This window comes from Ambystoma mexicanum, chromosome 12 (assembly GCF_040938575.1).
Source record: "Ambystoma mexicanum isolate Mex_15411 chromosome 12, UKY_AmexF1_1, whole genome shotgun sequence".
Taxonomy (NCBI): Eukaryota; Metazoa; Chordata; class Amphibia; order Caudata; family Ambystomatidae; genus Ambystoma; species Ambystoma mexicanum.
Genome location: NC_090936.1, coordinates 285,451,226 through 285,471,589, shown reverse-complemented (window position 1 = coordinate 285,471,589; position 20,364 = coordinate 285,451,226). Strand labels below are relative to the sequence as shown.

The following is a 20,364-nucleotide window of genomic DNA, read 5'->3' as shown; positions in this document are numbered from 1 at the left end:
AGCACCTTGTCACATGTTGCGCTATGCCTCTGCCTACCCTTTGCCCTGCCGAGACCACCGTTCCACTACTTCTTTCAGTACCCTTCTACCACTGCCTTTTACAGCAAGACCCATATGATTGAAGTGGGATGGAGACATGGAATCAGGATCCACATCTGGCGACCTCTGGGCTCAGCAGACTGAGATTCGTGGAGGGACGCGGCACTGTGCAGCAACTGTTCCTGAGCCACACTGCTGTACCACATTGCAAATCCCTGAAAACTGACACACAGCAATGCTTTCGTCTTTGCTGGCTGCCCCTGCAAAGAGCCCAAACGAATCAGAAGCTGTTCAGATGTATTTTCCACAAACTAAAAATAGTCAGAATTTCGTTTGTTTTACAGTTTGAAAAACGTAGAGGTTGTTTGGGAGATCTTTTTCTTGACAACTCTTTGCATCACACACAAACACAAACACGCACACAAACACACTCCATTCCAATGGAATTTGTGACTCACTGCTCCGGAAGCCATTGGGTTCACAAGCCTGCACTCTTGTCTGCCTTCTACAGACACAGTACAATCTTCCACAAATACTTCTGCAAGCTGTAATCTTGCTCCAAAAAACGCTTCACACGTCATCGCCCATTCAATGCAGGTTATTGAAGGTCTTCTCGTGTTGTGTACCCATTGTGAATGCAATCAGGAAAAAATCAGTAATTATTCAAAAAGGAAACTCAAGAGACTTCTTTTAGGCTTTATTTTTTTAGAAAACCTTGTAAACATCATTATTGCCCAAAATCATATACCTTCTCTGATATATCGTCTTTGGAACAGGTCAATCCCCTGTCAATACAAAATCACATTATTTAAATACACATTGCACAACAAAGGGAAGTCTCACAATAAAAGGGGTGCCAGTGCAGATCATACGATTTGTACTCTGTGTTATGGTGTCTCACAGATCAACTGTTATGCAGACTTGCACATTCACTCTGCTTGCCTCTAAGTTATGCATCATGTGATTTTCCTGTTAACCTCTCCCAGCTGCTCACTCTTAGCTGCTCACTCCCAGCTCCCCACCAGAGCCTGGTAAAGGTAAGCAGGCTGTGCTGTGAAAGTAAAAAAGTAAAATGAAGCTCCGGGTTAGGGGTCTACAACCTCTGGCTCTTCAGATGTGTTGGTCTACAGCTCCCATTGGCCATTCTCTGCATAGTCAACGGGGAGTTATCATGGGAGCTGTAGTCCAAAGCATCTGGAGAGCGGCAGGTTGCAGAACCATGCTCTAGAGGGAAAAGAGACACCCCGTTTCCTGGTAGTAGGTTTTCAAAAAGATACAGTCACAACGAAATGAGGAAACTTTAACTCAAGGGCACACATGGGGTTGGAAATGAGTATTCGCGGTGCTGGGGAATGTGGAAAAGCAATGGTGAAAGGTGGGGAGTGAAGGGAGGAAGTATTCAAACTGATCAGTCTGCTAATATGGTTATTGCAACACTTGTCAGTGAATATCAGGTGTATAACCCACGCAGTCATGTCAGCACAAGGGCGTTGACTCTATGGTGGCATTGTTATTGTTGCTTGTTGTGCACTCCAACAGATGTGTTTCTTATGGAGTGTCTGAACCATAAAAGAATCCAGACCTCTGGCTACCCCTAATTGCTAAAATGTCTACCGAGTGGACAGTGTCTTATAAAACATTCCAAGCAGCATTGCCTGCGTTAAGGCCCTCGCGACAGACCCCTGGGGCATTACCTGAAGCGGTAATCCCCCCAACCCCCAGCTCGGGGATTATTGCTTAATTAATAATGAATGCTTTGACATGTATCTGCTTTTGAGCATGACTATGGTACTATGAGGACATTTGAGTTGGCCCCCTAAGGAACCAACAGCTGAGGGGTACCCGAGCATGCTATATTGTCTCTATAGATATCAAATGAGACCGCAAGTTAAGGGTAGCATTATGGAAAAAATGACAATATGCCTGGGTCACTATAAATCCTTAAGCAACCCTTAGGCGGTGGGTCTTACAACTCCAGGCGAAATGCTTTTGTGGGAGGTAAGTGCAGGCAGCTGCAGGCGACAAAGGCTGCATGGTGCACCGCTGCATCCCTGCACCCCCAGACAGTTCTTGCATCACCTTGACTAGGGTGTGGGAAGAGAAGGCCAGCACCTCTCTCTGGGACTGGGGAGTCTTCACTTGGTGTGGTCCTGCACTGGTCTTCTGGCTCCACTATGTACCACACTCTCTGAAGACTAATGGCTGAAAGGTTATGAATTAATCTTAACCACTGCAAATTCCTCGAGGCCACTGTGCAATCGTTTTTCAGCCTACCATGTCATTATAGAAGAGAAAGCCCAAATGCATATAAGGATTGGTCCACCAACTGAAGGGGCAGTCTAACGCAAACTGCTAGGTCACTTCCCTTCTGCATGAGGACACAAGCAACTCCAGGGTCAAGAAAGGCCCTGCTAGTTACTGCTTGAAATGTGTTTGACTATGTCAAATTAATGCAGTGGCTCTAGTGAAGGTCTTAATGGAAAACTGCTGTTACTACTACACCCAGAAAACCATTCAGTGGGGCGTATTATATCATGGCAGACGAGTGCATGGGTTGGGCTGGCACTTCAAATGGAAGTCCTTTTGATTGCATGGTGTGTTTTGGTTATTTACATTGCAGGTAATTAACCAAATATTGTGGCTGCACGCTGGAATGAGCGAAGCACTAGTTGCATCCTGTGACTAACACACTTTATGGAGGACCCTTAACTTGCAGATGAAAATTGCATGCAGAATAGATTTGCTGTTAGCGCCGATGCCTTGCATACAGCCCCGTGCATATATATATGATGGACTTGTTTCAGAGACCTAGATGGGCAATGGAAGCCCAACCACATCCATGGTGCAGAGAGTCATTTCAGACAAATCATAGAAACGCTCATGCACAGCATGAGACTTTCCACTCAAAACTCTGCAATGCAGGAACGTTTCTGAAAGGATGACTGTCTGAACCTCTCTTTCTCCTGCACCTGGCATGAGATATGAGATATGGCAGATTAGAAATATGGGAAGGAGCTGTGACGTGAGTACGTCTCTTTTTTAATAACTGATATCTTCGGGGATGCACTTGTCCATCCATCAAAATGGCTGACACACACACACACGTCTTTGTCAGGGACAAAACCCCATATGGAAAAGAATTTGGGCATGCAGTTTTACTTTGTTGTTTTTTTTACTTCTGAAAAGTGTGCACATTCTTCCCACTAAATTGCACATCGGTTTAAACATTGCATACAGATTACATATAGTAAATGTTTAATGATATTGATATTGGTATTGATATTTTATTTCTATTGCGCTTGTACACAAGTGTTTCAGAGCGCGACAAGGCAAGGGAGGGGAACAGGGGTTAAATAACAATAAATAAATAATAAAGGCAACAAGCAGTGGTAGTGCAGCCAGCAATTTGCAAGTTCTAGGTTTAAGGCAGCAGAAAGGGTAGGTCTACTAAGTGCAGGAAGAAAATTGGGGAGCCTGTATGGGTACAAATACAGATACCAGTGCAAGGGGTGGCCCTGAGGCAGTGCGGGAGGCTGGCAGGGTGAGCAGGTACCTGGGCTTGGAGGACAGAGGGTGGCCAGGTGCACGGTGCCAAGAGAGAACAGATCAGCAGGGGTGAGGGGGAGAAAAGGCAGAAGAAAAGGGGAAGGTCTTGAGGTGTTTCCGGAACCGGAGATGGTTCTCCTCAAGTTTTAGAGTGGCAGGGAGGCTGTTCCAGAGGGAGGCCCCAGCCAAAGACAGATGTCTACCCCCAGCTCGTTTCTTTGAAAAACTAATGACCCTGAGGGAGTTGGAGGTAGAGGAGCGAAGAGCTCGAGAGGGGAGGTATTTGCGGAGGGATAGCTGAAGGTATTGATGACCCCGTTGTGGTGTTATTGTCATCAACTCAACAATGTTCTCACAGTGACTGAGCCATGAGAAGGGTTGGAGGGCGACTGGCCCCCTTAAAGCCCACCTTCAACCCAGTACATCACCCGTGGTGTCTACAGTGCAGGGGCTGTCACGGGACCGATCACCGTCAATTTAAAAAAAAGAACCTGCACATAAGTGAGGATGGGGGACAGCTGTGGAGTCCCTACTGCAGTACATTTGCCAGCTCCCCCTCCCCCTTGCCTCCCTGAGGTGGAATCTGAGTTCTGGTGCTCTGTGCCCCAACAGGAGGGTGGTTGCTGACTGAAGCAGCAGATCTGATATTTATTTGATGACGGTAAAATTGTACGTGTGTGTTTTGCATGGTATTACATGTGTGTGTGTGTATTTACTTTAAATTAGTTTGAGTGAGTGAGTGAGCGAGCTTGTGTTACTGGCTGTTTGCCCTTATATATCTGTATTTTGCAATGAGTGGGTGTGACTGTGACACAGTGTGTGTGGGTGTGTGTGTGTGCGCGCGTGCGCACGTGCATGTGCCATGGATATGGACATGTGTTTTGTGGCAACAGGGGAATATGAAAGTTAAACGTACAGTGGCAATGCTGGCCTACATTGTGAGTGCAACATTTCAAAGAGATTTACAGTTAGATCCTTGGCATACACAGTGAGCACATCTTCATGAAAGTGATTTACAGGAGCAAGGCGCTGAGATATAATGTGGGTCAGATCAGATTACACAGAATGCACATCTTGGTATTTGGAGGCCTCCTATGCCTACAGCAGAGAAATACTGCCTTCGTGTGTAAACAAAAATGAATTGCTATGTTTAAGGTTTTCAAATGCATAAGGTTAGTGGGAAAATGGTAAATAAACTTTTTGGGGCACAAGCAGTTTCAGTTGGGGCAATTCTGTATCCCTAGCACATAGCTAACCACACAAGCAATACAATATACAGAATGGGTAGAATGGATTCAGTGCAACTTAGGTAAATGACTTTGGTTTGGGAAGCTAGTTGTGTGGTACATAGGTTTTAATAAAGATTGTGTTTCCTAATGCAAATTGCAATGTGTGAGTTTCCATGTTTGTGCTTGAGGTTATATGACATGAGCCCCTCCTTGAACTTCATTAATCTCCAAGCATATTTTCTGCCCGCACAAAAGTGCTGAAAGCGGGGTAAACATGTCTGATAAGTTAACACCGTTTAAAGAGGTCTGTATTCGGCCAGCAAGTACACTTTTAAAGAGACACAACCTTTAGTTTGTGCTAACTGATGCTTCCTTAGGGAGTGTAGGCATACCATAGGCCTCAGTTTATGGCTTAATTGTGTGACAACATCCCTAAATAAAGCAATGGTGGGAAGGGTTGAGTAGCTGCTGGTTAGCACATAACAGGTCTATTGGCCTCTGCATAACAGAATAAAGAAAGGCAGTCAGCGGAGCGTGCAACATCTAAATGGGCACTTAAACAAGTGTTAATGCTTTCTTTGTCAGAGTAATATGACCCAATTGAAAATTATGGAAGTCCCTGACGCCTGGTGAGGTGCAGCTTTATTAACTTAATTCACTCTAGCAATGCTGACATATATTGTTCATGCAACGTTATGGAAATGATCTACATGAGGGATGCGTGTATATATTGTTGGCGAACCATCATGAACGTGATTTATCCTGGCAATGCTAACATATATTGTGAGCACAACAAAATGAAATAAATGTGCACGTGTAAAGTTAGCATATATTGTGGGTGCAAGATCATGAAAGTGATGTACAATAGCATTGCCAGTCTATGTTGGGATAGAAAGCTCAATGAAAGGGATTTTCAATGGCAAGGGTGCCATATATTGTGGCTGAAGCCTCATGAAAGTGATTAACCATGGCAATGCTTGCAAATACTGTGGACACTGGTTTATGAAAGTGATTTGTAGATGCATTGCTGACATATATGCCAGCACATATTTTGGGGGCAGTATCACTAAAGGGATTTACAGTGGCAATGCTGATATACGTCTTGGGCACAGGCATTATAAAAATGCTGTAAAACTATTATTTCTACTTTTGATGATCTTCATCTATTGTTTTCTTTCATGTGTTACACTAGAGAACCAATGGTGAATTGTATGATTTTTACCCCATTCATAAACATTATCTTGTGGAGAGCCCCTCCTCTGCCAACCAAACCTCTCTAGTTTAATTTGACTGTCTCGCATCTGCTAATTTGAACAGCTATGTATGCCCCTTCACTGAACATATTGATTATCCAGAACTGACCTTCAGTCATTCACAATGCCAGGGCCCCCTCATCAGCCACTTACCAGTCTCCCTACCTTTCACTAGAAGCTGCCTCTCCCACTGGTAGATCACTAAACATTATGGGCCCAATCGGAGCACAACAAGGACGACTCTAAATTAGTGAATTTTTCACTTCTTTCCTATCCAACTAACAACTTCAGGAATCCCAACAGAGATGGCAAATAGCTACACAATCTTTCAGATTGTGTTAGATTTGGTAACATTCGGGGTATTTCCAGTGGCTGTCTCTCTCACTGTATGTACTATATCTGGCTCTCATGCTGGTGCTCTAAGCTGTTCATCAAAACACTTACTGTGGGAGGGTGAGGGTAGGGCCACCACTGAGCATGTACACGCCACATAAGTCTGTACTTGAACATTGTAATTGATCAATTATTCTCGTATCAATCTGATTGTCATACCATGCCTTTACATAGGTGCAGTACTGCAGGTAGGTCTTAGCATCAGTACAAAGGTAACTTTTAAAAGTATTATTTAAAATAAAGAATAGTTCAGACTCTCTCATTAAAAAAGGACAAAACTAAACGTGTGACAATGCAAATGACACCGACAGTGTAGGCACAGATAAAAAGAACATTGTGATGTTGCAGAAATTCACCCAAATTCAAGGTGCGCACGTATTCATACAGAGCTCTGAGCATTCAAGGGACCAACCCTGATATTCTTGATAATCCGCAGTACCCCTCGATTGCTTGTGAGTCCTGTTCCCCCTGCTTGACACTACAGGGATAATCAAAATAGGAAGCGCTTGAAACACTTTGCAAACAGGTTACCTCAGACTTTCTTTCAACAATAAAATCATATCTGTGTTGTGTGAGTCTTCCCATTGCTTGGTCTGAGTGCTGTGTGCGAAGGTCTTAACTTGCGTTCGATTCACCTGAAACCCTACCCATTTCAGGGAGTGCCTGAAACCTAAATGCAACTTGCAGTTTTCATAACTAGCTTTTTCATGGGGTTCCTGCTTGGGTTTTCAATTCTCAGTAAGCCGTGACATATCACACACATCTACACCCTCTGCATCCACAGCCCTCACCTACTATTAATCTATCACATGACATCCACAGAAATGTTATACAACCTTTTGCAGTTTTGTGATAGAATTGAAATCCTTACTTTTTCTTGTTCAGTTTACGATTGTACCCACTTCTTTGTAAATAGATTTTACGGAGGGGCGGGCTCGCCAGTTTGCTTTCTTACATTCCCGGTGCAGTGGGCATGTACCCTATATCTGTTTAAGCACAGTTTATAAGACTGTGGCATCCCTGTGGGTAGGGTATTGCAGATAGATGTATTGTATGCGTTTGGTTCCCCATTATATTGTGCCCAAAGAGGGCACATTCTTGGGATTTCTAGTTTGCCATGAATCAAACCCTTCAGACCTTTTCAATAAAGTTGATACCTGTGTAAAAGAACATTGTGTACCACCATTGTAAAGGAAAAGCAGTCTGGTATTGCCATTGAAAAACAGCTCGGCATCCCAAGGGTCTAGAACTGAACTGGCCATTCAACTATGAAATAAAAAAAGAACAGAACATTGTTTTAAGCCTAGCTCGCAACACTGTGTTTAAAGAAAATATAGAATTGACTGTAGCCTTAACTTGAAGGCATTCATCGGTAAGGTCCTAAAACAATATAGTGTCCAGATGCTGTTGTGCAGCTATGGGCTCAAATCAGCAGTTTTAGAAAGTAGATACTGTACACAATGGACCTGGTCAACATAAATATTGTAATCAAACATAATCTAAACAGGTTTCCTTGATAATACCTTTAAAATGTATACAGTAAGAGTCTGTATCTCATTATTGAGTACTTGTCCTTAAGTCATTAATATTATTGTCACTGGATCAAGTGCGTTCCTATTGATGTTCGTGAGAGTCTCCTCTAAAGCAAAGGCTGTCAATAACAAGCTTCAGTACTGTTGCTTTCTTCAGTGCCATGAATAGTTCAATGTGCAAGTTGTGGTTCTGACTAGGCCTGAGGCCTTGGCTTTTTATTATGTGTCTAGGATCGGACTTCCTTCTGGAGTTATGAATTGTACCTTGGGCACTAAGAGAGAGGAGTTGTTCCTCCTCATGGAGTTGTTTCTCCTCATGGAATTGTTTCGCCTCATGGAGTTGCGCTTCCTCAGAGAGTTCTGGTGAGATAGCTCACTTTTCTGCAGAGTTTGAATGAGTATCGATGGCTTTTCATCCAGCTCGCGGGCACTGCAGCGCGGAGCCGCCACTTTGACTGTATTCCCAAATTTTGAATAGTCAACTGAATACACCCCTTCTTCTTCCGTTGCAATGGGCACAAAACGGTGGCCCCAGCGAATTTCCTCTGCTATATAGGAGGTTCTTGCTTGAGTCGTAATGCCTGTGGTTTCTACCACACCTTCAAGAATCACTATGAGTTCAAGGTCCTGTGTGATGAGGTCAGAGGCCGAAATTTCATACAGAGGGCTACGCTTGTCTATGACGTGGCAAATAATTAATGGGGCCACAAGAAAGATGTTGTTACTTTCAATGGGATTGTCCACAGGAATGTCAACCTGATGAATGGGGATAACCTCTCCTTCTGGTGTGGTTGTTTTCCGCACCACCTGAATACGCACCGAAGCGCTGATGATCATGCTTTTCCTCAAATCTCCAACCCGGAACATGAAACAAAGCTTGTGGTTCCTCACAGCTATCACTGCATGGCGGCTGAAGATCAGTGTCTCTGCCCGCCGGTGCGATTGTGCGGTTTTCATGAAGATGCACCCGAGCATGACCGCATTGATGATCAAGCCCACAATGTTCTGCACAATCAGGACAGTGATTGCAAGGGGGCACTCTTCTGTCATCATTCTACCCCCAAAGCCAATTGTCACTTGGACCTCAATGGAGAAAAGGAACGCAGATGTGAACGACCTGCGGAAAAAGGAACAGGGATCATGTGAGACATGTGTTTTTAAACAGGGGTCAATATGCAATTGAAAAACAAAGCAATTGTTCAAGTCAATGATTAATTACTGAAACTCAAAATGTTGTTTTTTTACAATCTGTTGCATCCTCATTTGTTTTTGCTATTTCCTTCAAAGGAACAGTTTTGGACATGCTCGATCATGGAACTTTCACATGTCACTTTATGCAGTTCTGTGGCTGGGGGGCATTGAGGACACTTAGTGAAACCACAGCTTGTCCACTTTACATGGTCATCCAAGCATTATAACTCAATCACATTGTTTACTAGTGCAAACATTGTATTTTAATGTAATTCTTACAATGTGTGTTACACTGAGTGGCCCATTATGAATATGGTGATGAATATAAAAAAAAGTGTGGTATTTTAAATGCCACTTGTTTTTAAAATAACACCTTGTTATGAGATGTGCTGTCATGGGATAATTAATGCATGGCGTACATAGAAAGGACTGCATGGGTCTAATGTCACGTATGTTTACTATGCAGTACTTTCATGTGCCCAATGTAGTAAATATCCAATGCAATTCTAACTCAGAATTAGTGATATTATACAACAAATGGTATTTAAAATACCACATGATGCTACTGGTATTCAAATAATTAGGCCTTTAGCGTTTTTACAAAGAAGCTCTATGCAGGCAATACTTACATAAAGTCTTGCTCGAAGTGATGAACATTTAAAGGGGAAATGTAATAACTACTGCAAAGAGACTGCGTCTTCATCCGTGGGAGTCTACTGGACTATATGATGCATTTTGTTTATGCATATGGCTGTCTTTTAGGAGATATTGCACATTGTCCCGATATTTACATGATCACTATTTTATTCATGTATTTATTTATTTATTTGGGCATTCGCTTTTTTTACGGCAAAGTATTGCTGAAGAACACCTTGTCAATGATTGGGAGACCCTGCATTATTTGGCCCGTTGTAATGAGTCTGCACGCTGATACATTAGCAGTGGGACTAGGAGATGGAAAGTGTGCATACATACACCCTTGATTTTCAGACACATTATGGTCTGAAAGAGGATTTCTGGCATCACGCCCTTACAACGTATGTGGCAGTTCTTTCTGCATATTTAAGTCACTCTAGGTTTAATACCATGACAAAAAGACAAATAACATAAAACCGAATGTGCTAATATAATTATTGAAAGTCCCATGCAATTGGGAGTTTTATTTATATTTTATTTATCATGCGCTGGAACAAAGACCCGTGGGCATAGCAACGCGGGCAAGAGAAACACATGATAGAAAAAGAACGCTTTTCAAGAGGAATTTAGCTCAAGGCAATGGAGAAGCATTACAAAAAAAACGTTTTTAGAGGGTATTTTAACAGTCCCAAGGACATGCAGGTCCTTACGTTCAACGGTAGGGAGTTCCAAAGTCCTGGAGCTGCCATCAGGAAGCACCCTTTCAGAACTAGGGAGAGCTTTGCTTTAAGGATCAGCAGGAGACTAGAGTCATTCGATCTCAAGACTCTCTTGGCAGGGAGACAGCCTAGCAATAATGAGCGATAACTAGGACTTTTTCCCAGAAGACAGGAGTGCGCAATGCAGAGGGTGCGAAAGGTGATCCATTTTCCCATGGGCAGCCAATGCAAAGATTTTGTGGCCACAGAGGTATGATCCAATTTGTGCATACGACAAATGGTGCAAATTTGCATTGTTCTGCACTACCTGAAGGCGATTTAGTTCACCCTACCCTAGTCCCTGCAGAAGGCTGGAAGAGTAGTCAATGCGAAAGCCAATAATAGTGTGGGTCACAGCAGCACCGCCTCAAGTAGTAGGAGCAGGAAACTAGATAACTAGATAACTCACATGAGCTTTCATACTCAGTTCTGATCCAAGATGACTCCCAGGGTCTTAACATTGGGTAGAGACTTCAGGGAGCAGTCTGCTACTGAGAAGAACTGGAATACTGGGTCTAGCCTACGCAGCTTTTGAGTGGTGCCAAGAACCATGATCTCAGTTTTGGATTTGTTCAAACCCAACCCATTATGCAGAATCCATCTGTGGATGAGGGCATAGGCTGTATTGATGGTTCGGGAGTCAGCTGTGTGATTACCGGAGGGATGAGACACTATGGTGTCATCAACATAGTTTGCATATGCTATCCCGTCTGAGTCCAGCTTATCAAACAGAGGTGTAGTAAACAGATTAAATATGCTAGGTGATATAAAAGACCCCTGTAGTACCTCACATGAGATCACAAAACCCTCTGCAGTAGCCTTCTCACTGTACACCCTAGCTAACTGGTTCGACAAAAAAGAGGAGACCCAACCAGCCGCTTCCTTAGAAAAGGAGGCAGATTCCTAAAGCCTGGTGACTAACATTTCATGATTCACCAAGTCAAAAGCGGCTGTAAGGTCCAGGAGCATCAATAGAGTGCATTGGCCCTTATCTATGGATTTCATAATATTGGTTTTCAAATCTACCCTGATTGATTTTCAAATCAATCAGGGTAGATTTCCTGCTGTGATAGCTTCTGAAACCTGATTGTTTGGCGATGGTCAGACCAGGGACAGGGGTCTACTCTGACGTTGTCCACTGATAAACCATAGTAGGCCACACAGTCCAGAATTCTACTTGCATTGGGAGTCGGATGCAGGATTTGTTGTGGGAAGGATAAGCCCTTGAGTGAAGACTGAACAGCCTGGGCCAAGGGATATGTTGGGTCATCAAACCTCAGGTTGAAATCTCCCAGTACAATGACTCTGGATGAGGGCTTAAGGGCAGAAGGGATCCAGTCGTTGAATTGGATAAGAAAGTCAGGCATGCTCTGGGGCGGACTGTAAAGAAGAAAGCCATTTACAGTAGTATTGGGATCTAGTAGCATTTTATATGCAAGGTTTTGCAGCCATCAATGCCTACTAAGTCAAGGCTATGAATGTTTAGGGATTTGCAAAAATTGTGGTCAATAAAAAAAAGAATAATTAGGGCGACTCCTCCACCCTTACTTGTTTATGGTTATATGACCTTCTCCAGACAATAGACAAAGGGCTTCATTACAAGTTTGGTGGTATGGTAAACAAGTGACAGTAATTCTGTTACCACCACTTTCTTTTTTGCGATATCGGAATTACCACGGTTTTTTCGCTCACAGCCATATTATAGATTTTCGCAAAGGGAAGAAATGGCTTTGGAAGTCGTTTAGGACTGTTACCCTCTAGGACCACCCCACTACAAAGACATTAATACTATTATCTATGTGCTGCTAATATTTGTTTCCTTAAAGTGCTATATAAAATCCAGATAAAATCAAATACAAAATACTGCCTGAACCTATCAGCTCCAAGCCAATCCATTTAAGGTGCCATGAATGCACATGAAGAGTGTGAGCAGGCCGGTATAATATCGCCTCCACACGATCAGACACATTCCTTTTTTTTCTTCAGAAATTACTATGAACAATCAACATTCTATTGCACGTCACAAAGGTTTCCTATTCTGCAAGTCAAACGCCTCGCTACAGTAACAAGTGATGCATTCAGAATGGGCTTACAACAGATAGCATGAAACACTCCATCCCATGACCAATCAGTTGCCCTGAGTATGTCCTCTTGGCTAGCAAAGACCCCAAAAGGCTTTCGAGGTCATGGCACCCCTAGCTGAGTGAGTCCCAAAGGATGAGAGATCTCCATCTGCCAAAAACATGACCGCCCACCCCTTCTGAGCTGGAGTGGGAGAGGAAACAGACCGGGCAAAGAGGTCACCAGAAGGAAATAAACAATTGGTCACAGAAACACCACAGAGCAGCTGTTCAGTCCTCATAAGTATCTAGAGAATGCGCCGTACCCAGTGCTGGATAATCTAGAATGTTGGTACATGCAATGATAGAGGAATGGGATTTGGTCCTACAGGAAACATGAAGCCTAACTCTAACAGTCATCAAGTACCTGCTGGAGGGGTCCAAAACATGCACATCTGACACACGGCAGAAAAACACATCAAGAGTGTATCTGAAAGTTCTTGCAAAGACAAGCTATCATTAACAGACCCTGCCTTAAAGAGAGAGAAAACAAAATGTATACCCCTTTAAGGAGGCATCAGACCAAAGGATGCGCCCAAATGGGTCACCGCTCCACTATCTGGCGAACGGTAGAAACTGACAACGGATGTGTGTTAATAGTATGATATGCTGAAGATGAAAGTGAAGCAAGAAAATGTACCAAATGTGTTACATCTGCATGAGGAGGGTCCCCAGGCCATCCATTTAGCCAATTAACTCAAGTGGTTCAGGAGGTTTGATGGTGCTTGAAGCCACAGCCCTACTGTGAGACATGAAGCCACTGTCGCAATACCATGCAGGGCCTACCTATTTCTGGCGAAAGAGAATCTGAATGCCTTTGCAGGTGGAGATACAGAGATATTCAGAGTATGTGCCACCTTCTAATCTTGTCTTTGAAGTAGGCAGAAGCCATAAGGAGCTGCTGTAATGGCGGATACCACATTTTTTTTATATGGAGGCTTCCACTACTGATGCACAGTGTGCAAGCATTCACACACAGTGGACGTTGAAGATGGTTTGCTGCATGATGCAGTGTTACACGTGGGAATACAGGGTACTCATTTTTAGGGGAATGATTAGAATAACTCGGGATGAGCACTCAACAAGGAAGTGGTAGCAATCGATCTCTTCTGACAAGATTTGTTGGGTCCTTGACAGACTTTTATTATTATACTTTCCGAAGTATTTGAACAGTGTATCGAACAATAGTGTAACACTCCATTAAAGGGGAGCCTCTGCGCTGCATGGAGAAGACGTATTAGGGGACTACATAAGCTCTATTTCTTGACTTTCCCTGAACAGCGAAGGCCTTTCGACACGCTTGGAATGTGTTGCTATTTTCCAATGATCAAATCACTTGTTGGAATCCTCAAAAAGAGTGACTAATAAGTTATTTGAAACTTAAAGGCTGACAACGTTTGTCAATCCACTGTGAACTTTCTTTAATTGTGGCAATGCATCATGACAGGAGCTGGCAGCCATTTTGTGTCATTCTTTGCAGGAACCATTCCATAGTTTTGCTACTGTGTATCCTGCATAGAGATATAGTCAGCATGTACGCTCTGATGTGATTGTCAGCCTTGCAGGCTTAAGCTGCCACAAACCAGTTAACACTGACTGGTTAGTACCTTTCTTTGTCTCAGGTTATCAAGTTCTCAAATATTGCCTTACAATGCTCGCTTAGGCAGTCCATATATATTAAGTACAATTATTCCAAGATGGCAGACCAAGCTGAGATTCTGGAGGTGGTAGAGGAAGCTTGGTGATCTTCCACTGCAAGTTACTCTACACGCCATAGGATTTTACTGGTTCTAAGAGCTCTGCCTTGGTCCTATTCTACAGATTAGTGTCACTACTTGCGTCTACTGGTTGAAGGGAAAGCAATTCATTGTGCGTTGCTGGCCTTGCACAGTATTCATTACCCCGCCCACATGGCTGTATAAATGTTAGGAAGGGGAACATATCTTTGGGGCCAGTTGATAGATCAGGTTGTTTTCTTCATTTGTGCTTGCAAGACTTTTGCAAGTACAGAAACCACATGCATTCTGCGGGAACACGTATTGACATGCACTACTGCGATGCGCAAACACATTCCTACAGCCTAGAAGCACTGCACCTGCAGAGTTTGAGCAGGGCATTTGTTATGAAGGCACTGACAAAGATGAAAGCACACCAAGGATTCACAGGAACATATGCTTTCATCTGCGGCAGTCTCTGCGCTCATTCAAGTGCCGCTGACCTTCACTTCCAGAAGCAGGGTCCATGAAAACGCACAATAGTAGCAGTTATTTTTTTTTATCCCCTGAAAGAATTCTACTGCCACATACAGAAACTCTCATGCCTTACTTGATCCGTGTCTTTTCCCACTCATCCGTGGAAGAGTCTCTTTTTCAAATGTCTAATAATTTAATGCAATTTCTGATCCTCCTTGAGTTCAAATGCATGTATCATTGCTGCCTTTTTCAGATCCTATCTTGTGCAAGCTTTCAGAAAGTTAAAATAGAATGTCTCCGAAAAGAAGACTAGTTGACCAGTGGATACGCTTGCAGAAGAGTCGGCTAGTTGGTAGCTAAGGTAGAATCGGAATTTGCAGTTGCCGGTCATGCCGCCATCTTGCTTACGAGGATACATTTTGACAGCTTTTTTGTTCTAGATATTACTTGTGCGTGCACTTCTGATGGAAGCCAGCTACTGCAGCTCTCGTTCATATTGAGGCAGACACAGAAAAAACCTGTGCAACGCGCTGTGCATAGATTTCCTGTGCATTCGTTTATGTAAATCCTCAGTAGTATGGGTAATTATTGCGTAACACAAATGCGGATTCTGAATGGATGTGGAAAACCCTTGTGCAATCAGGGGGCGGAATCCTGCTTCCACTGGTTATCTTGAACCGGCTGAGTCCAGGTGCAGTGCATAGATGGGGGAATTGTGGATGCTATTTTTGCAATGAAAGCCTTTATTCCGGATTTGTGCACCTATTATGGCTGCCTGTATGCATTGGAGAGTGCAGAAAGGCGGTATCTGCCCCTTCCCCACACTTGTGCGGTACTTCACAAACCCATCACTGCCATAGGTGGCTCAGGGTCAAGCGAAGGAGCACGGTTTTGCAGATGTGCAATCGGGCCGGCCTTTTCCACATACTTATTCACATACATGATGAGCACGCTCACAAAGCAACTAGCGTGCATGCATACTGTTAAACAGTTTTTGCACACACCTGGGTGCATAGATTCGGTCCCTTGTGACTGCAATCCCTCAAAATACACCACGTATTCCTTTATGCCCCTATCGGTCCCACTTTCTTCCTTTGATGGGTCCATGGCCTTAAAGTCACTTGACATCTCATGAAACCAGGGCCGGACCAGGCAATAAAATTGTCTTGTGCGTCAATGAAAAAGTTGCCCACAGTTGCAAATAGCAATCCATTCCTTTGTGACACTGTTTGAATAGTAACCAAGGGGGATTTTTGGGATAAAGTGTGATGCAAATTGTGCATTTTAAAGAATATTTATTGAGCAACACTGGACAAAACTACTAGCTGCATAGTAAATTAACTCGTCGAACTTGCCCAAATTGGTAAAGAAGTGGCCCACTATAACCCAAAAAACTGTCCCACTCTAGCATTTTGTGCTTTTGGTTCGGCTATGGGCCTACTCCGAGCCTGTACCAAACGTGTACTTAACAATCCAAATGAAGGAGTAACATTTAGTCCGAAGTGGTTACTGTTCATGAAACAGTTATAAAGAGAGCAATGCAGTTTTCCTTCAGTTGCTGCTCTTGGGGAAACATGTTGCACTTTCCACTCATTGTGAGCCAAAGACATCAGAATCCAAAAATAGCCTCTTCCTAATGAGCTTGTTTGGGAGTTCTGGTAATGTTGCCTTCTCGGGGCCAATCTCAGCTGCCTGCAGAAACATTGCAATCGCCTCCCAGCTTGGCATTGCTACACAAACAATGTATCACTGAGTGACGCGAGGTGAGTTTGAAGAAGGCAGTCTGGGATCTGAAGCAGGGCGGGTCGATTGCAGAAATCGAACGGCGGGCGAGGGGTGGGGGGCGCTCAATGAGATGGGCCAATTCACAAATGTATTTTTTTTATTTTCAGGAGTAAATGCGACTTATAAATGGAACATTTTGTAATTTACACATGCAGGCATTACTCACAGTTTCTTGTGCATACGTGTAATTCACGAGTGCGTATGATTGTGTGACAACATGCAATAGGCACACGTAAGTTGTTTTCAGATCTGCTTTCAAGTAAGTGCTTAGGGCGTCTATGTCGGTCCTGAATTCCCGTAAGGAATCCTTGTAGGCTCCGCCTACTTGGGCAGTTAAGTGTGTGCCCGGAGGGGCGTGTCAAAGAGGGAAGAGGGAGAGTCAATGCTAATGTTGAACCCTCACGTAATCTTAACTTACAAGGGTACTATTCACAAACACTTGTCAGTGCATTTCCCGCATTTGCATGCACGATTGCATGAATGGCGTGGGCGTAAGGTGATGCAACAAGTATAGGGAAGAGGTGAAGCAATTGGTGTGATAATGGCGTGACTTTTTTTAAGAGGGGGAAACATATCCTGAACGATGTGTAGACAGGACAAGAAAATTAAATTCAAAGTCGGCAAGCTTGAATTTCCTTTATATAAGGGTACTTGTGCATACACATGACAAAACGAACAATCATTTATCAGTGAACTACCTTTGTAAGCTCTTTCAAGTTACACTACACTCCTTTGACTCTCGGTAGGATAGCTGAGCGGCAACCTTGGAAGCAAGACGACGCAGAGCAACACAGGTTCGATCCCTGGGGTCCGCACTTAGAAACCTCTGGAAATTAACCGTGTTATAAATAGCCTATTATATTATTTCATGATGTCTGGCATGTGTATGCACAGCATATGCTCCATATGGTTTGCTGGGAATGTCATGCCCAGGCCTTATTTGCAATCAAAACTAGGTGATCGTTACTTATTTTTTTATATAAATTACATGTCATGCTTTACCTTTGTGAATGGACCCCTGGAAGAAAAGGAAGAGCTGGTGGCTTTGTTTGCAAGCTCCTTTGGCAAAATAAAGGCTTAAGTACCCTGTATGGCTAAATACACATCGCGGTTAGTTTGAACAGAGAGGGGCGCTTGGATCTAAAGTATGCTTTGACTGCATCTTCAATTAGGGCGGCCCATGTAAAGTGGTATAGGCAATCTCCCTTAGGTCTGTGCTCTGTTTGCTTTTGTGGCAAAATGACTACTGCTCTGCAGTAGTAAAGGGATGAGAAGAGGCTGTGGGCCTCCTTGATGTGGAGCCCCACCTGATGCCCATCTGATCTCCTCGTGTGCATTATGAAGCACACTCTACCAGCGGCAGCCTATGAAGCGTGATCCTCACTAACGATCTCTGGATCAGCTGGCGAAGCTCCGCGCGCACGATGGCCTACCCAAAATGGCCACCACAACAAAAGCTTTGCTCCGTTGCTAGGAGACGCTTCGTTTATCAGTATCCAGCATCCGCTGGCGAGGCAGAAGCCGGCCTACCTGGGTTAAGGCCTGTTTCTGTGCCTCTTTGTGAGCCATCTGAGCCTGGGCCAGAAACGCTGCCCCTCCAGGCCCCGCCCCTCTAGGAACTCCATCGAGACAACTAGTGCTGATAAGACTGCACCGTGTGGCCGATTGTGACTTCTCGCCCTCGTTTGACTTGATAGGCTCGCTTGCACTGCCCCACCGATCTGCCTGCACTGAGATTTTGTAGAACTCTTGTCACTATGCCTGCTTAGGGGTCACCGCACTGTCACTTTAAATTGCCCTGACAAAGTCAATACCAGACCTTGGCTAGCCACCTACCCCACTGCATGAGATATTGTACTGTAACTTTGCCTATAATCTAGCCTGAAAACAGGCTCACTGTTGCACTGACTAATGCTTACTGTAGCACACAATGCCTAGGATTTTACCATACTCACCCAGCCGAGCACAACACTACCCATACTGCTAATGCTTTCATGCTCATCTCCTGCTGCGCCTGCCTACAAGTCTGATGTGCACCATGTCTAAGTCAGCCTCCTTATATTCTGCACTATCCAAACTTATTGCGACCACAAGTTGATCTGTGCCTGTGTACGCTGCTTTGCTCTTTGCCTGATATGCCCATTATAGTCGCAAGCCCCTGTGTTTTGCATTGCCCAACTTGTTGCGCCCTCATTCTGAATTGTACCTTTGTTTGCTGCATTGCTCTCTGCCTGATACGCCTACAACTGTTGCAAGCCCTGGTATCTGTACTGCCTCTGTACTCCTGCTGTGGATGTGCCCCTCCTGTCCAGGCTGTCGCACGATATAACTGATACCCAGTCTTAACCTGACTGCCTCATTGTGCCCACCACTAACAAGCAATTCAACCTGTGAGCTCACACTGCTTAGCCCAGTAGCTCTTGCAACTCTAGCTAGCGACTCCTACACAGACCTGTTGCCCTACTACCTCTCCAACTCTAGTAACATGGTGCCACGTCTGTCTGCCCAAAGGCCTTTGCTCTCCCTATTACGAGCACCACTTTTAGTGTGGGTATCTACCTGGACACTCTACCTTGCATCTACCAACTTAGCTGCACTTAGCACCTTGCACACTACACCCATGGCCTCCACCTAAAGACTTGCCGACAGCTATTCAAGTACTCTACCTCTGAATCCCAATATCTACCTTAATGCTCCTGCCTTATGGCTTGACCATTTCGCTAAAAAACCCACACCTAACCAACCTTCCTCCATCGCCCTAAGAAACAAAAGACTAGGTTCTAGACTCATGGGCAAGAAGGGTCACCCTATGTACCCAAGCCTACACCTGAAAACCCTGATGCCTAGCCCGCCCCCCAAACGTCCACCTCACCTACGCCCCAATGCCCTCAGACCAACTTTGCTTCAACAAGCAACGTCGGCTTAATCAAGGCCGCCCTTATCAACGCAAGGTCCTTAGCTGCTCATGCACTTGATGTAGCAGACCTCATCAAGACTCAGGCGCTTGACCTCATCGCCATTTCTGAGACCTGGCTACATTCTGCATCAGGTCCTGCACTCTCACTGGCTATCCCCACAGATTGCTCTATCATCAGATGCGACCGTACCTCTAGAGGCGGAGGAATTGCATTTATCTATAGAAACTCACTAGAACTCAGAACTATTCCGAGCATCAATGTGGAATCTGCAGAGTTACTCTCTGTCAAACTCCAATTGTCAGCCAACCAAACGGTCGCAATCCATTTAATATACAGAACCCCTGGTCCGCCTACAACCTTTGTAGATGACATCTCCGCTTTAGTACTTGATAAAGCGAAATCTAACTCTCAAACCATTATCCTTGGTGACCTTAATCTAGGCTACCAAGACCCTAATGATCCCGAGGCCCTCAACCTCGCCAATACTTTAACAGAGCTAGGATTCTCACACCATATACAGGAACCCACCCACACCAAAGGGTGGTCCCTTGACTGGCTCTGTGATACCAATTACAATATCCACGTACTCTCGAACGCTCCTTGCATCTGGTCTGATCATCACATCGTACTCTCGAACGCTCCTTGCATCTGGTCTGATCATCACATCATCACCTTCAGCATTGAAGCAGCTTCCCCACCCACACCTCCTGTTGCCCCAGCCGCCCCACTAGAAATAAAAAGAACTTAACCACCGAAAAATTACTCCCCCTCA

At 44.3% G+C, this 20,364-nt stretch overlaps 1 protein-coding gene across 1 annotated transcript in view; it reads right to left on the bottom strand.

The window, feature by feature from the left end:
• Nucleotides 1-721: 721 nt before the first annotated feature.
• KCNJ8 (potassium inwardly rectifying channel subfamily J member 8) overlaps nucleotides 722-20,364 on the bottom strand; it is a 43,308-nt gene continuing 23,665 nt past the window's right edge. Inside the window, exon 3 of the mRNA XM_069628443.1 lies at nucleotides 722-9,109. Within this exon, the coding sequence (XP_069484544.1) occupies nucleotides 8,212-9,109 (898 nt within the window). The 3' untranslated portion in view covers nucleotides 722-8,211. The remainder of the gene's footprint in view (nucleotides 9,110-20,364) is intronic.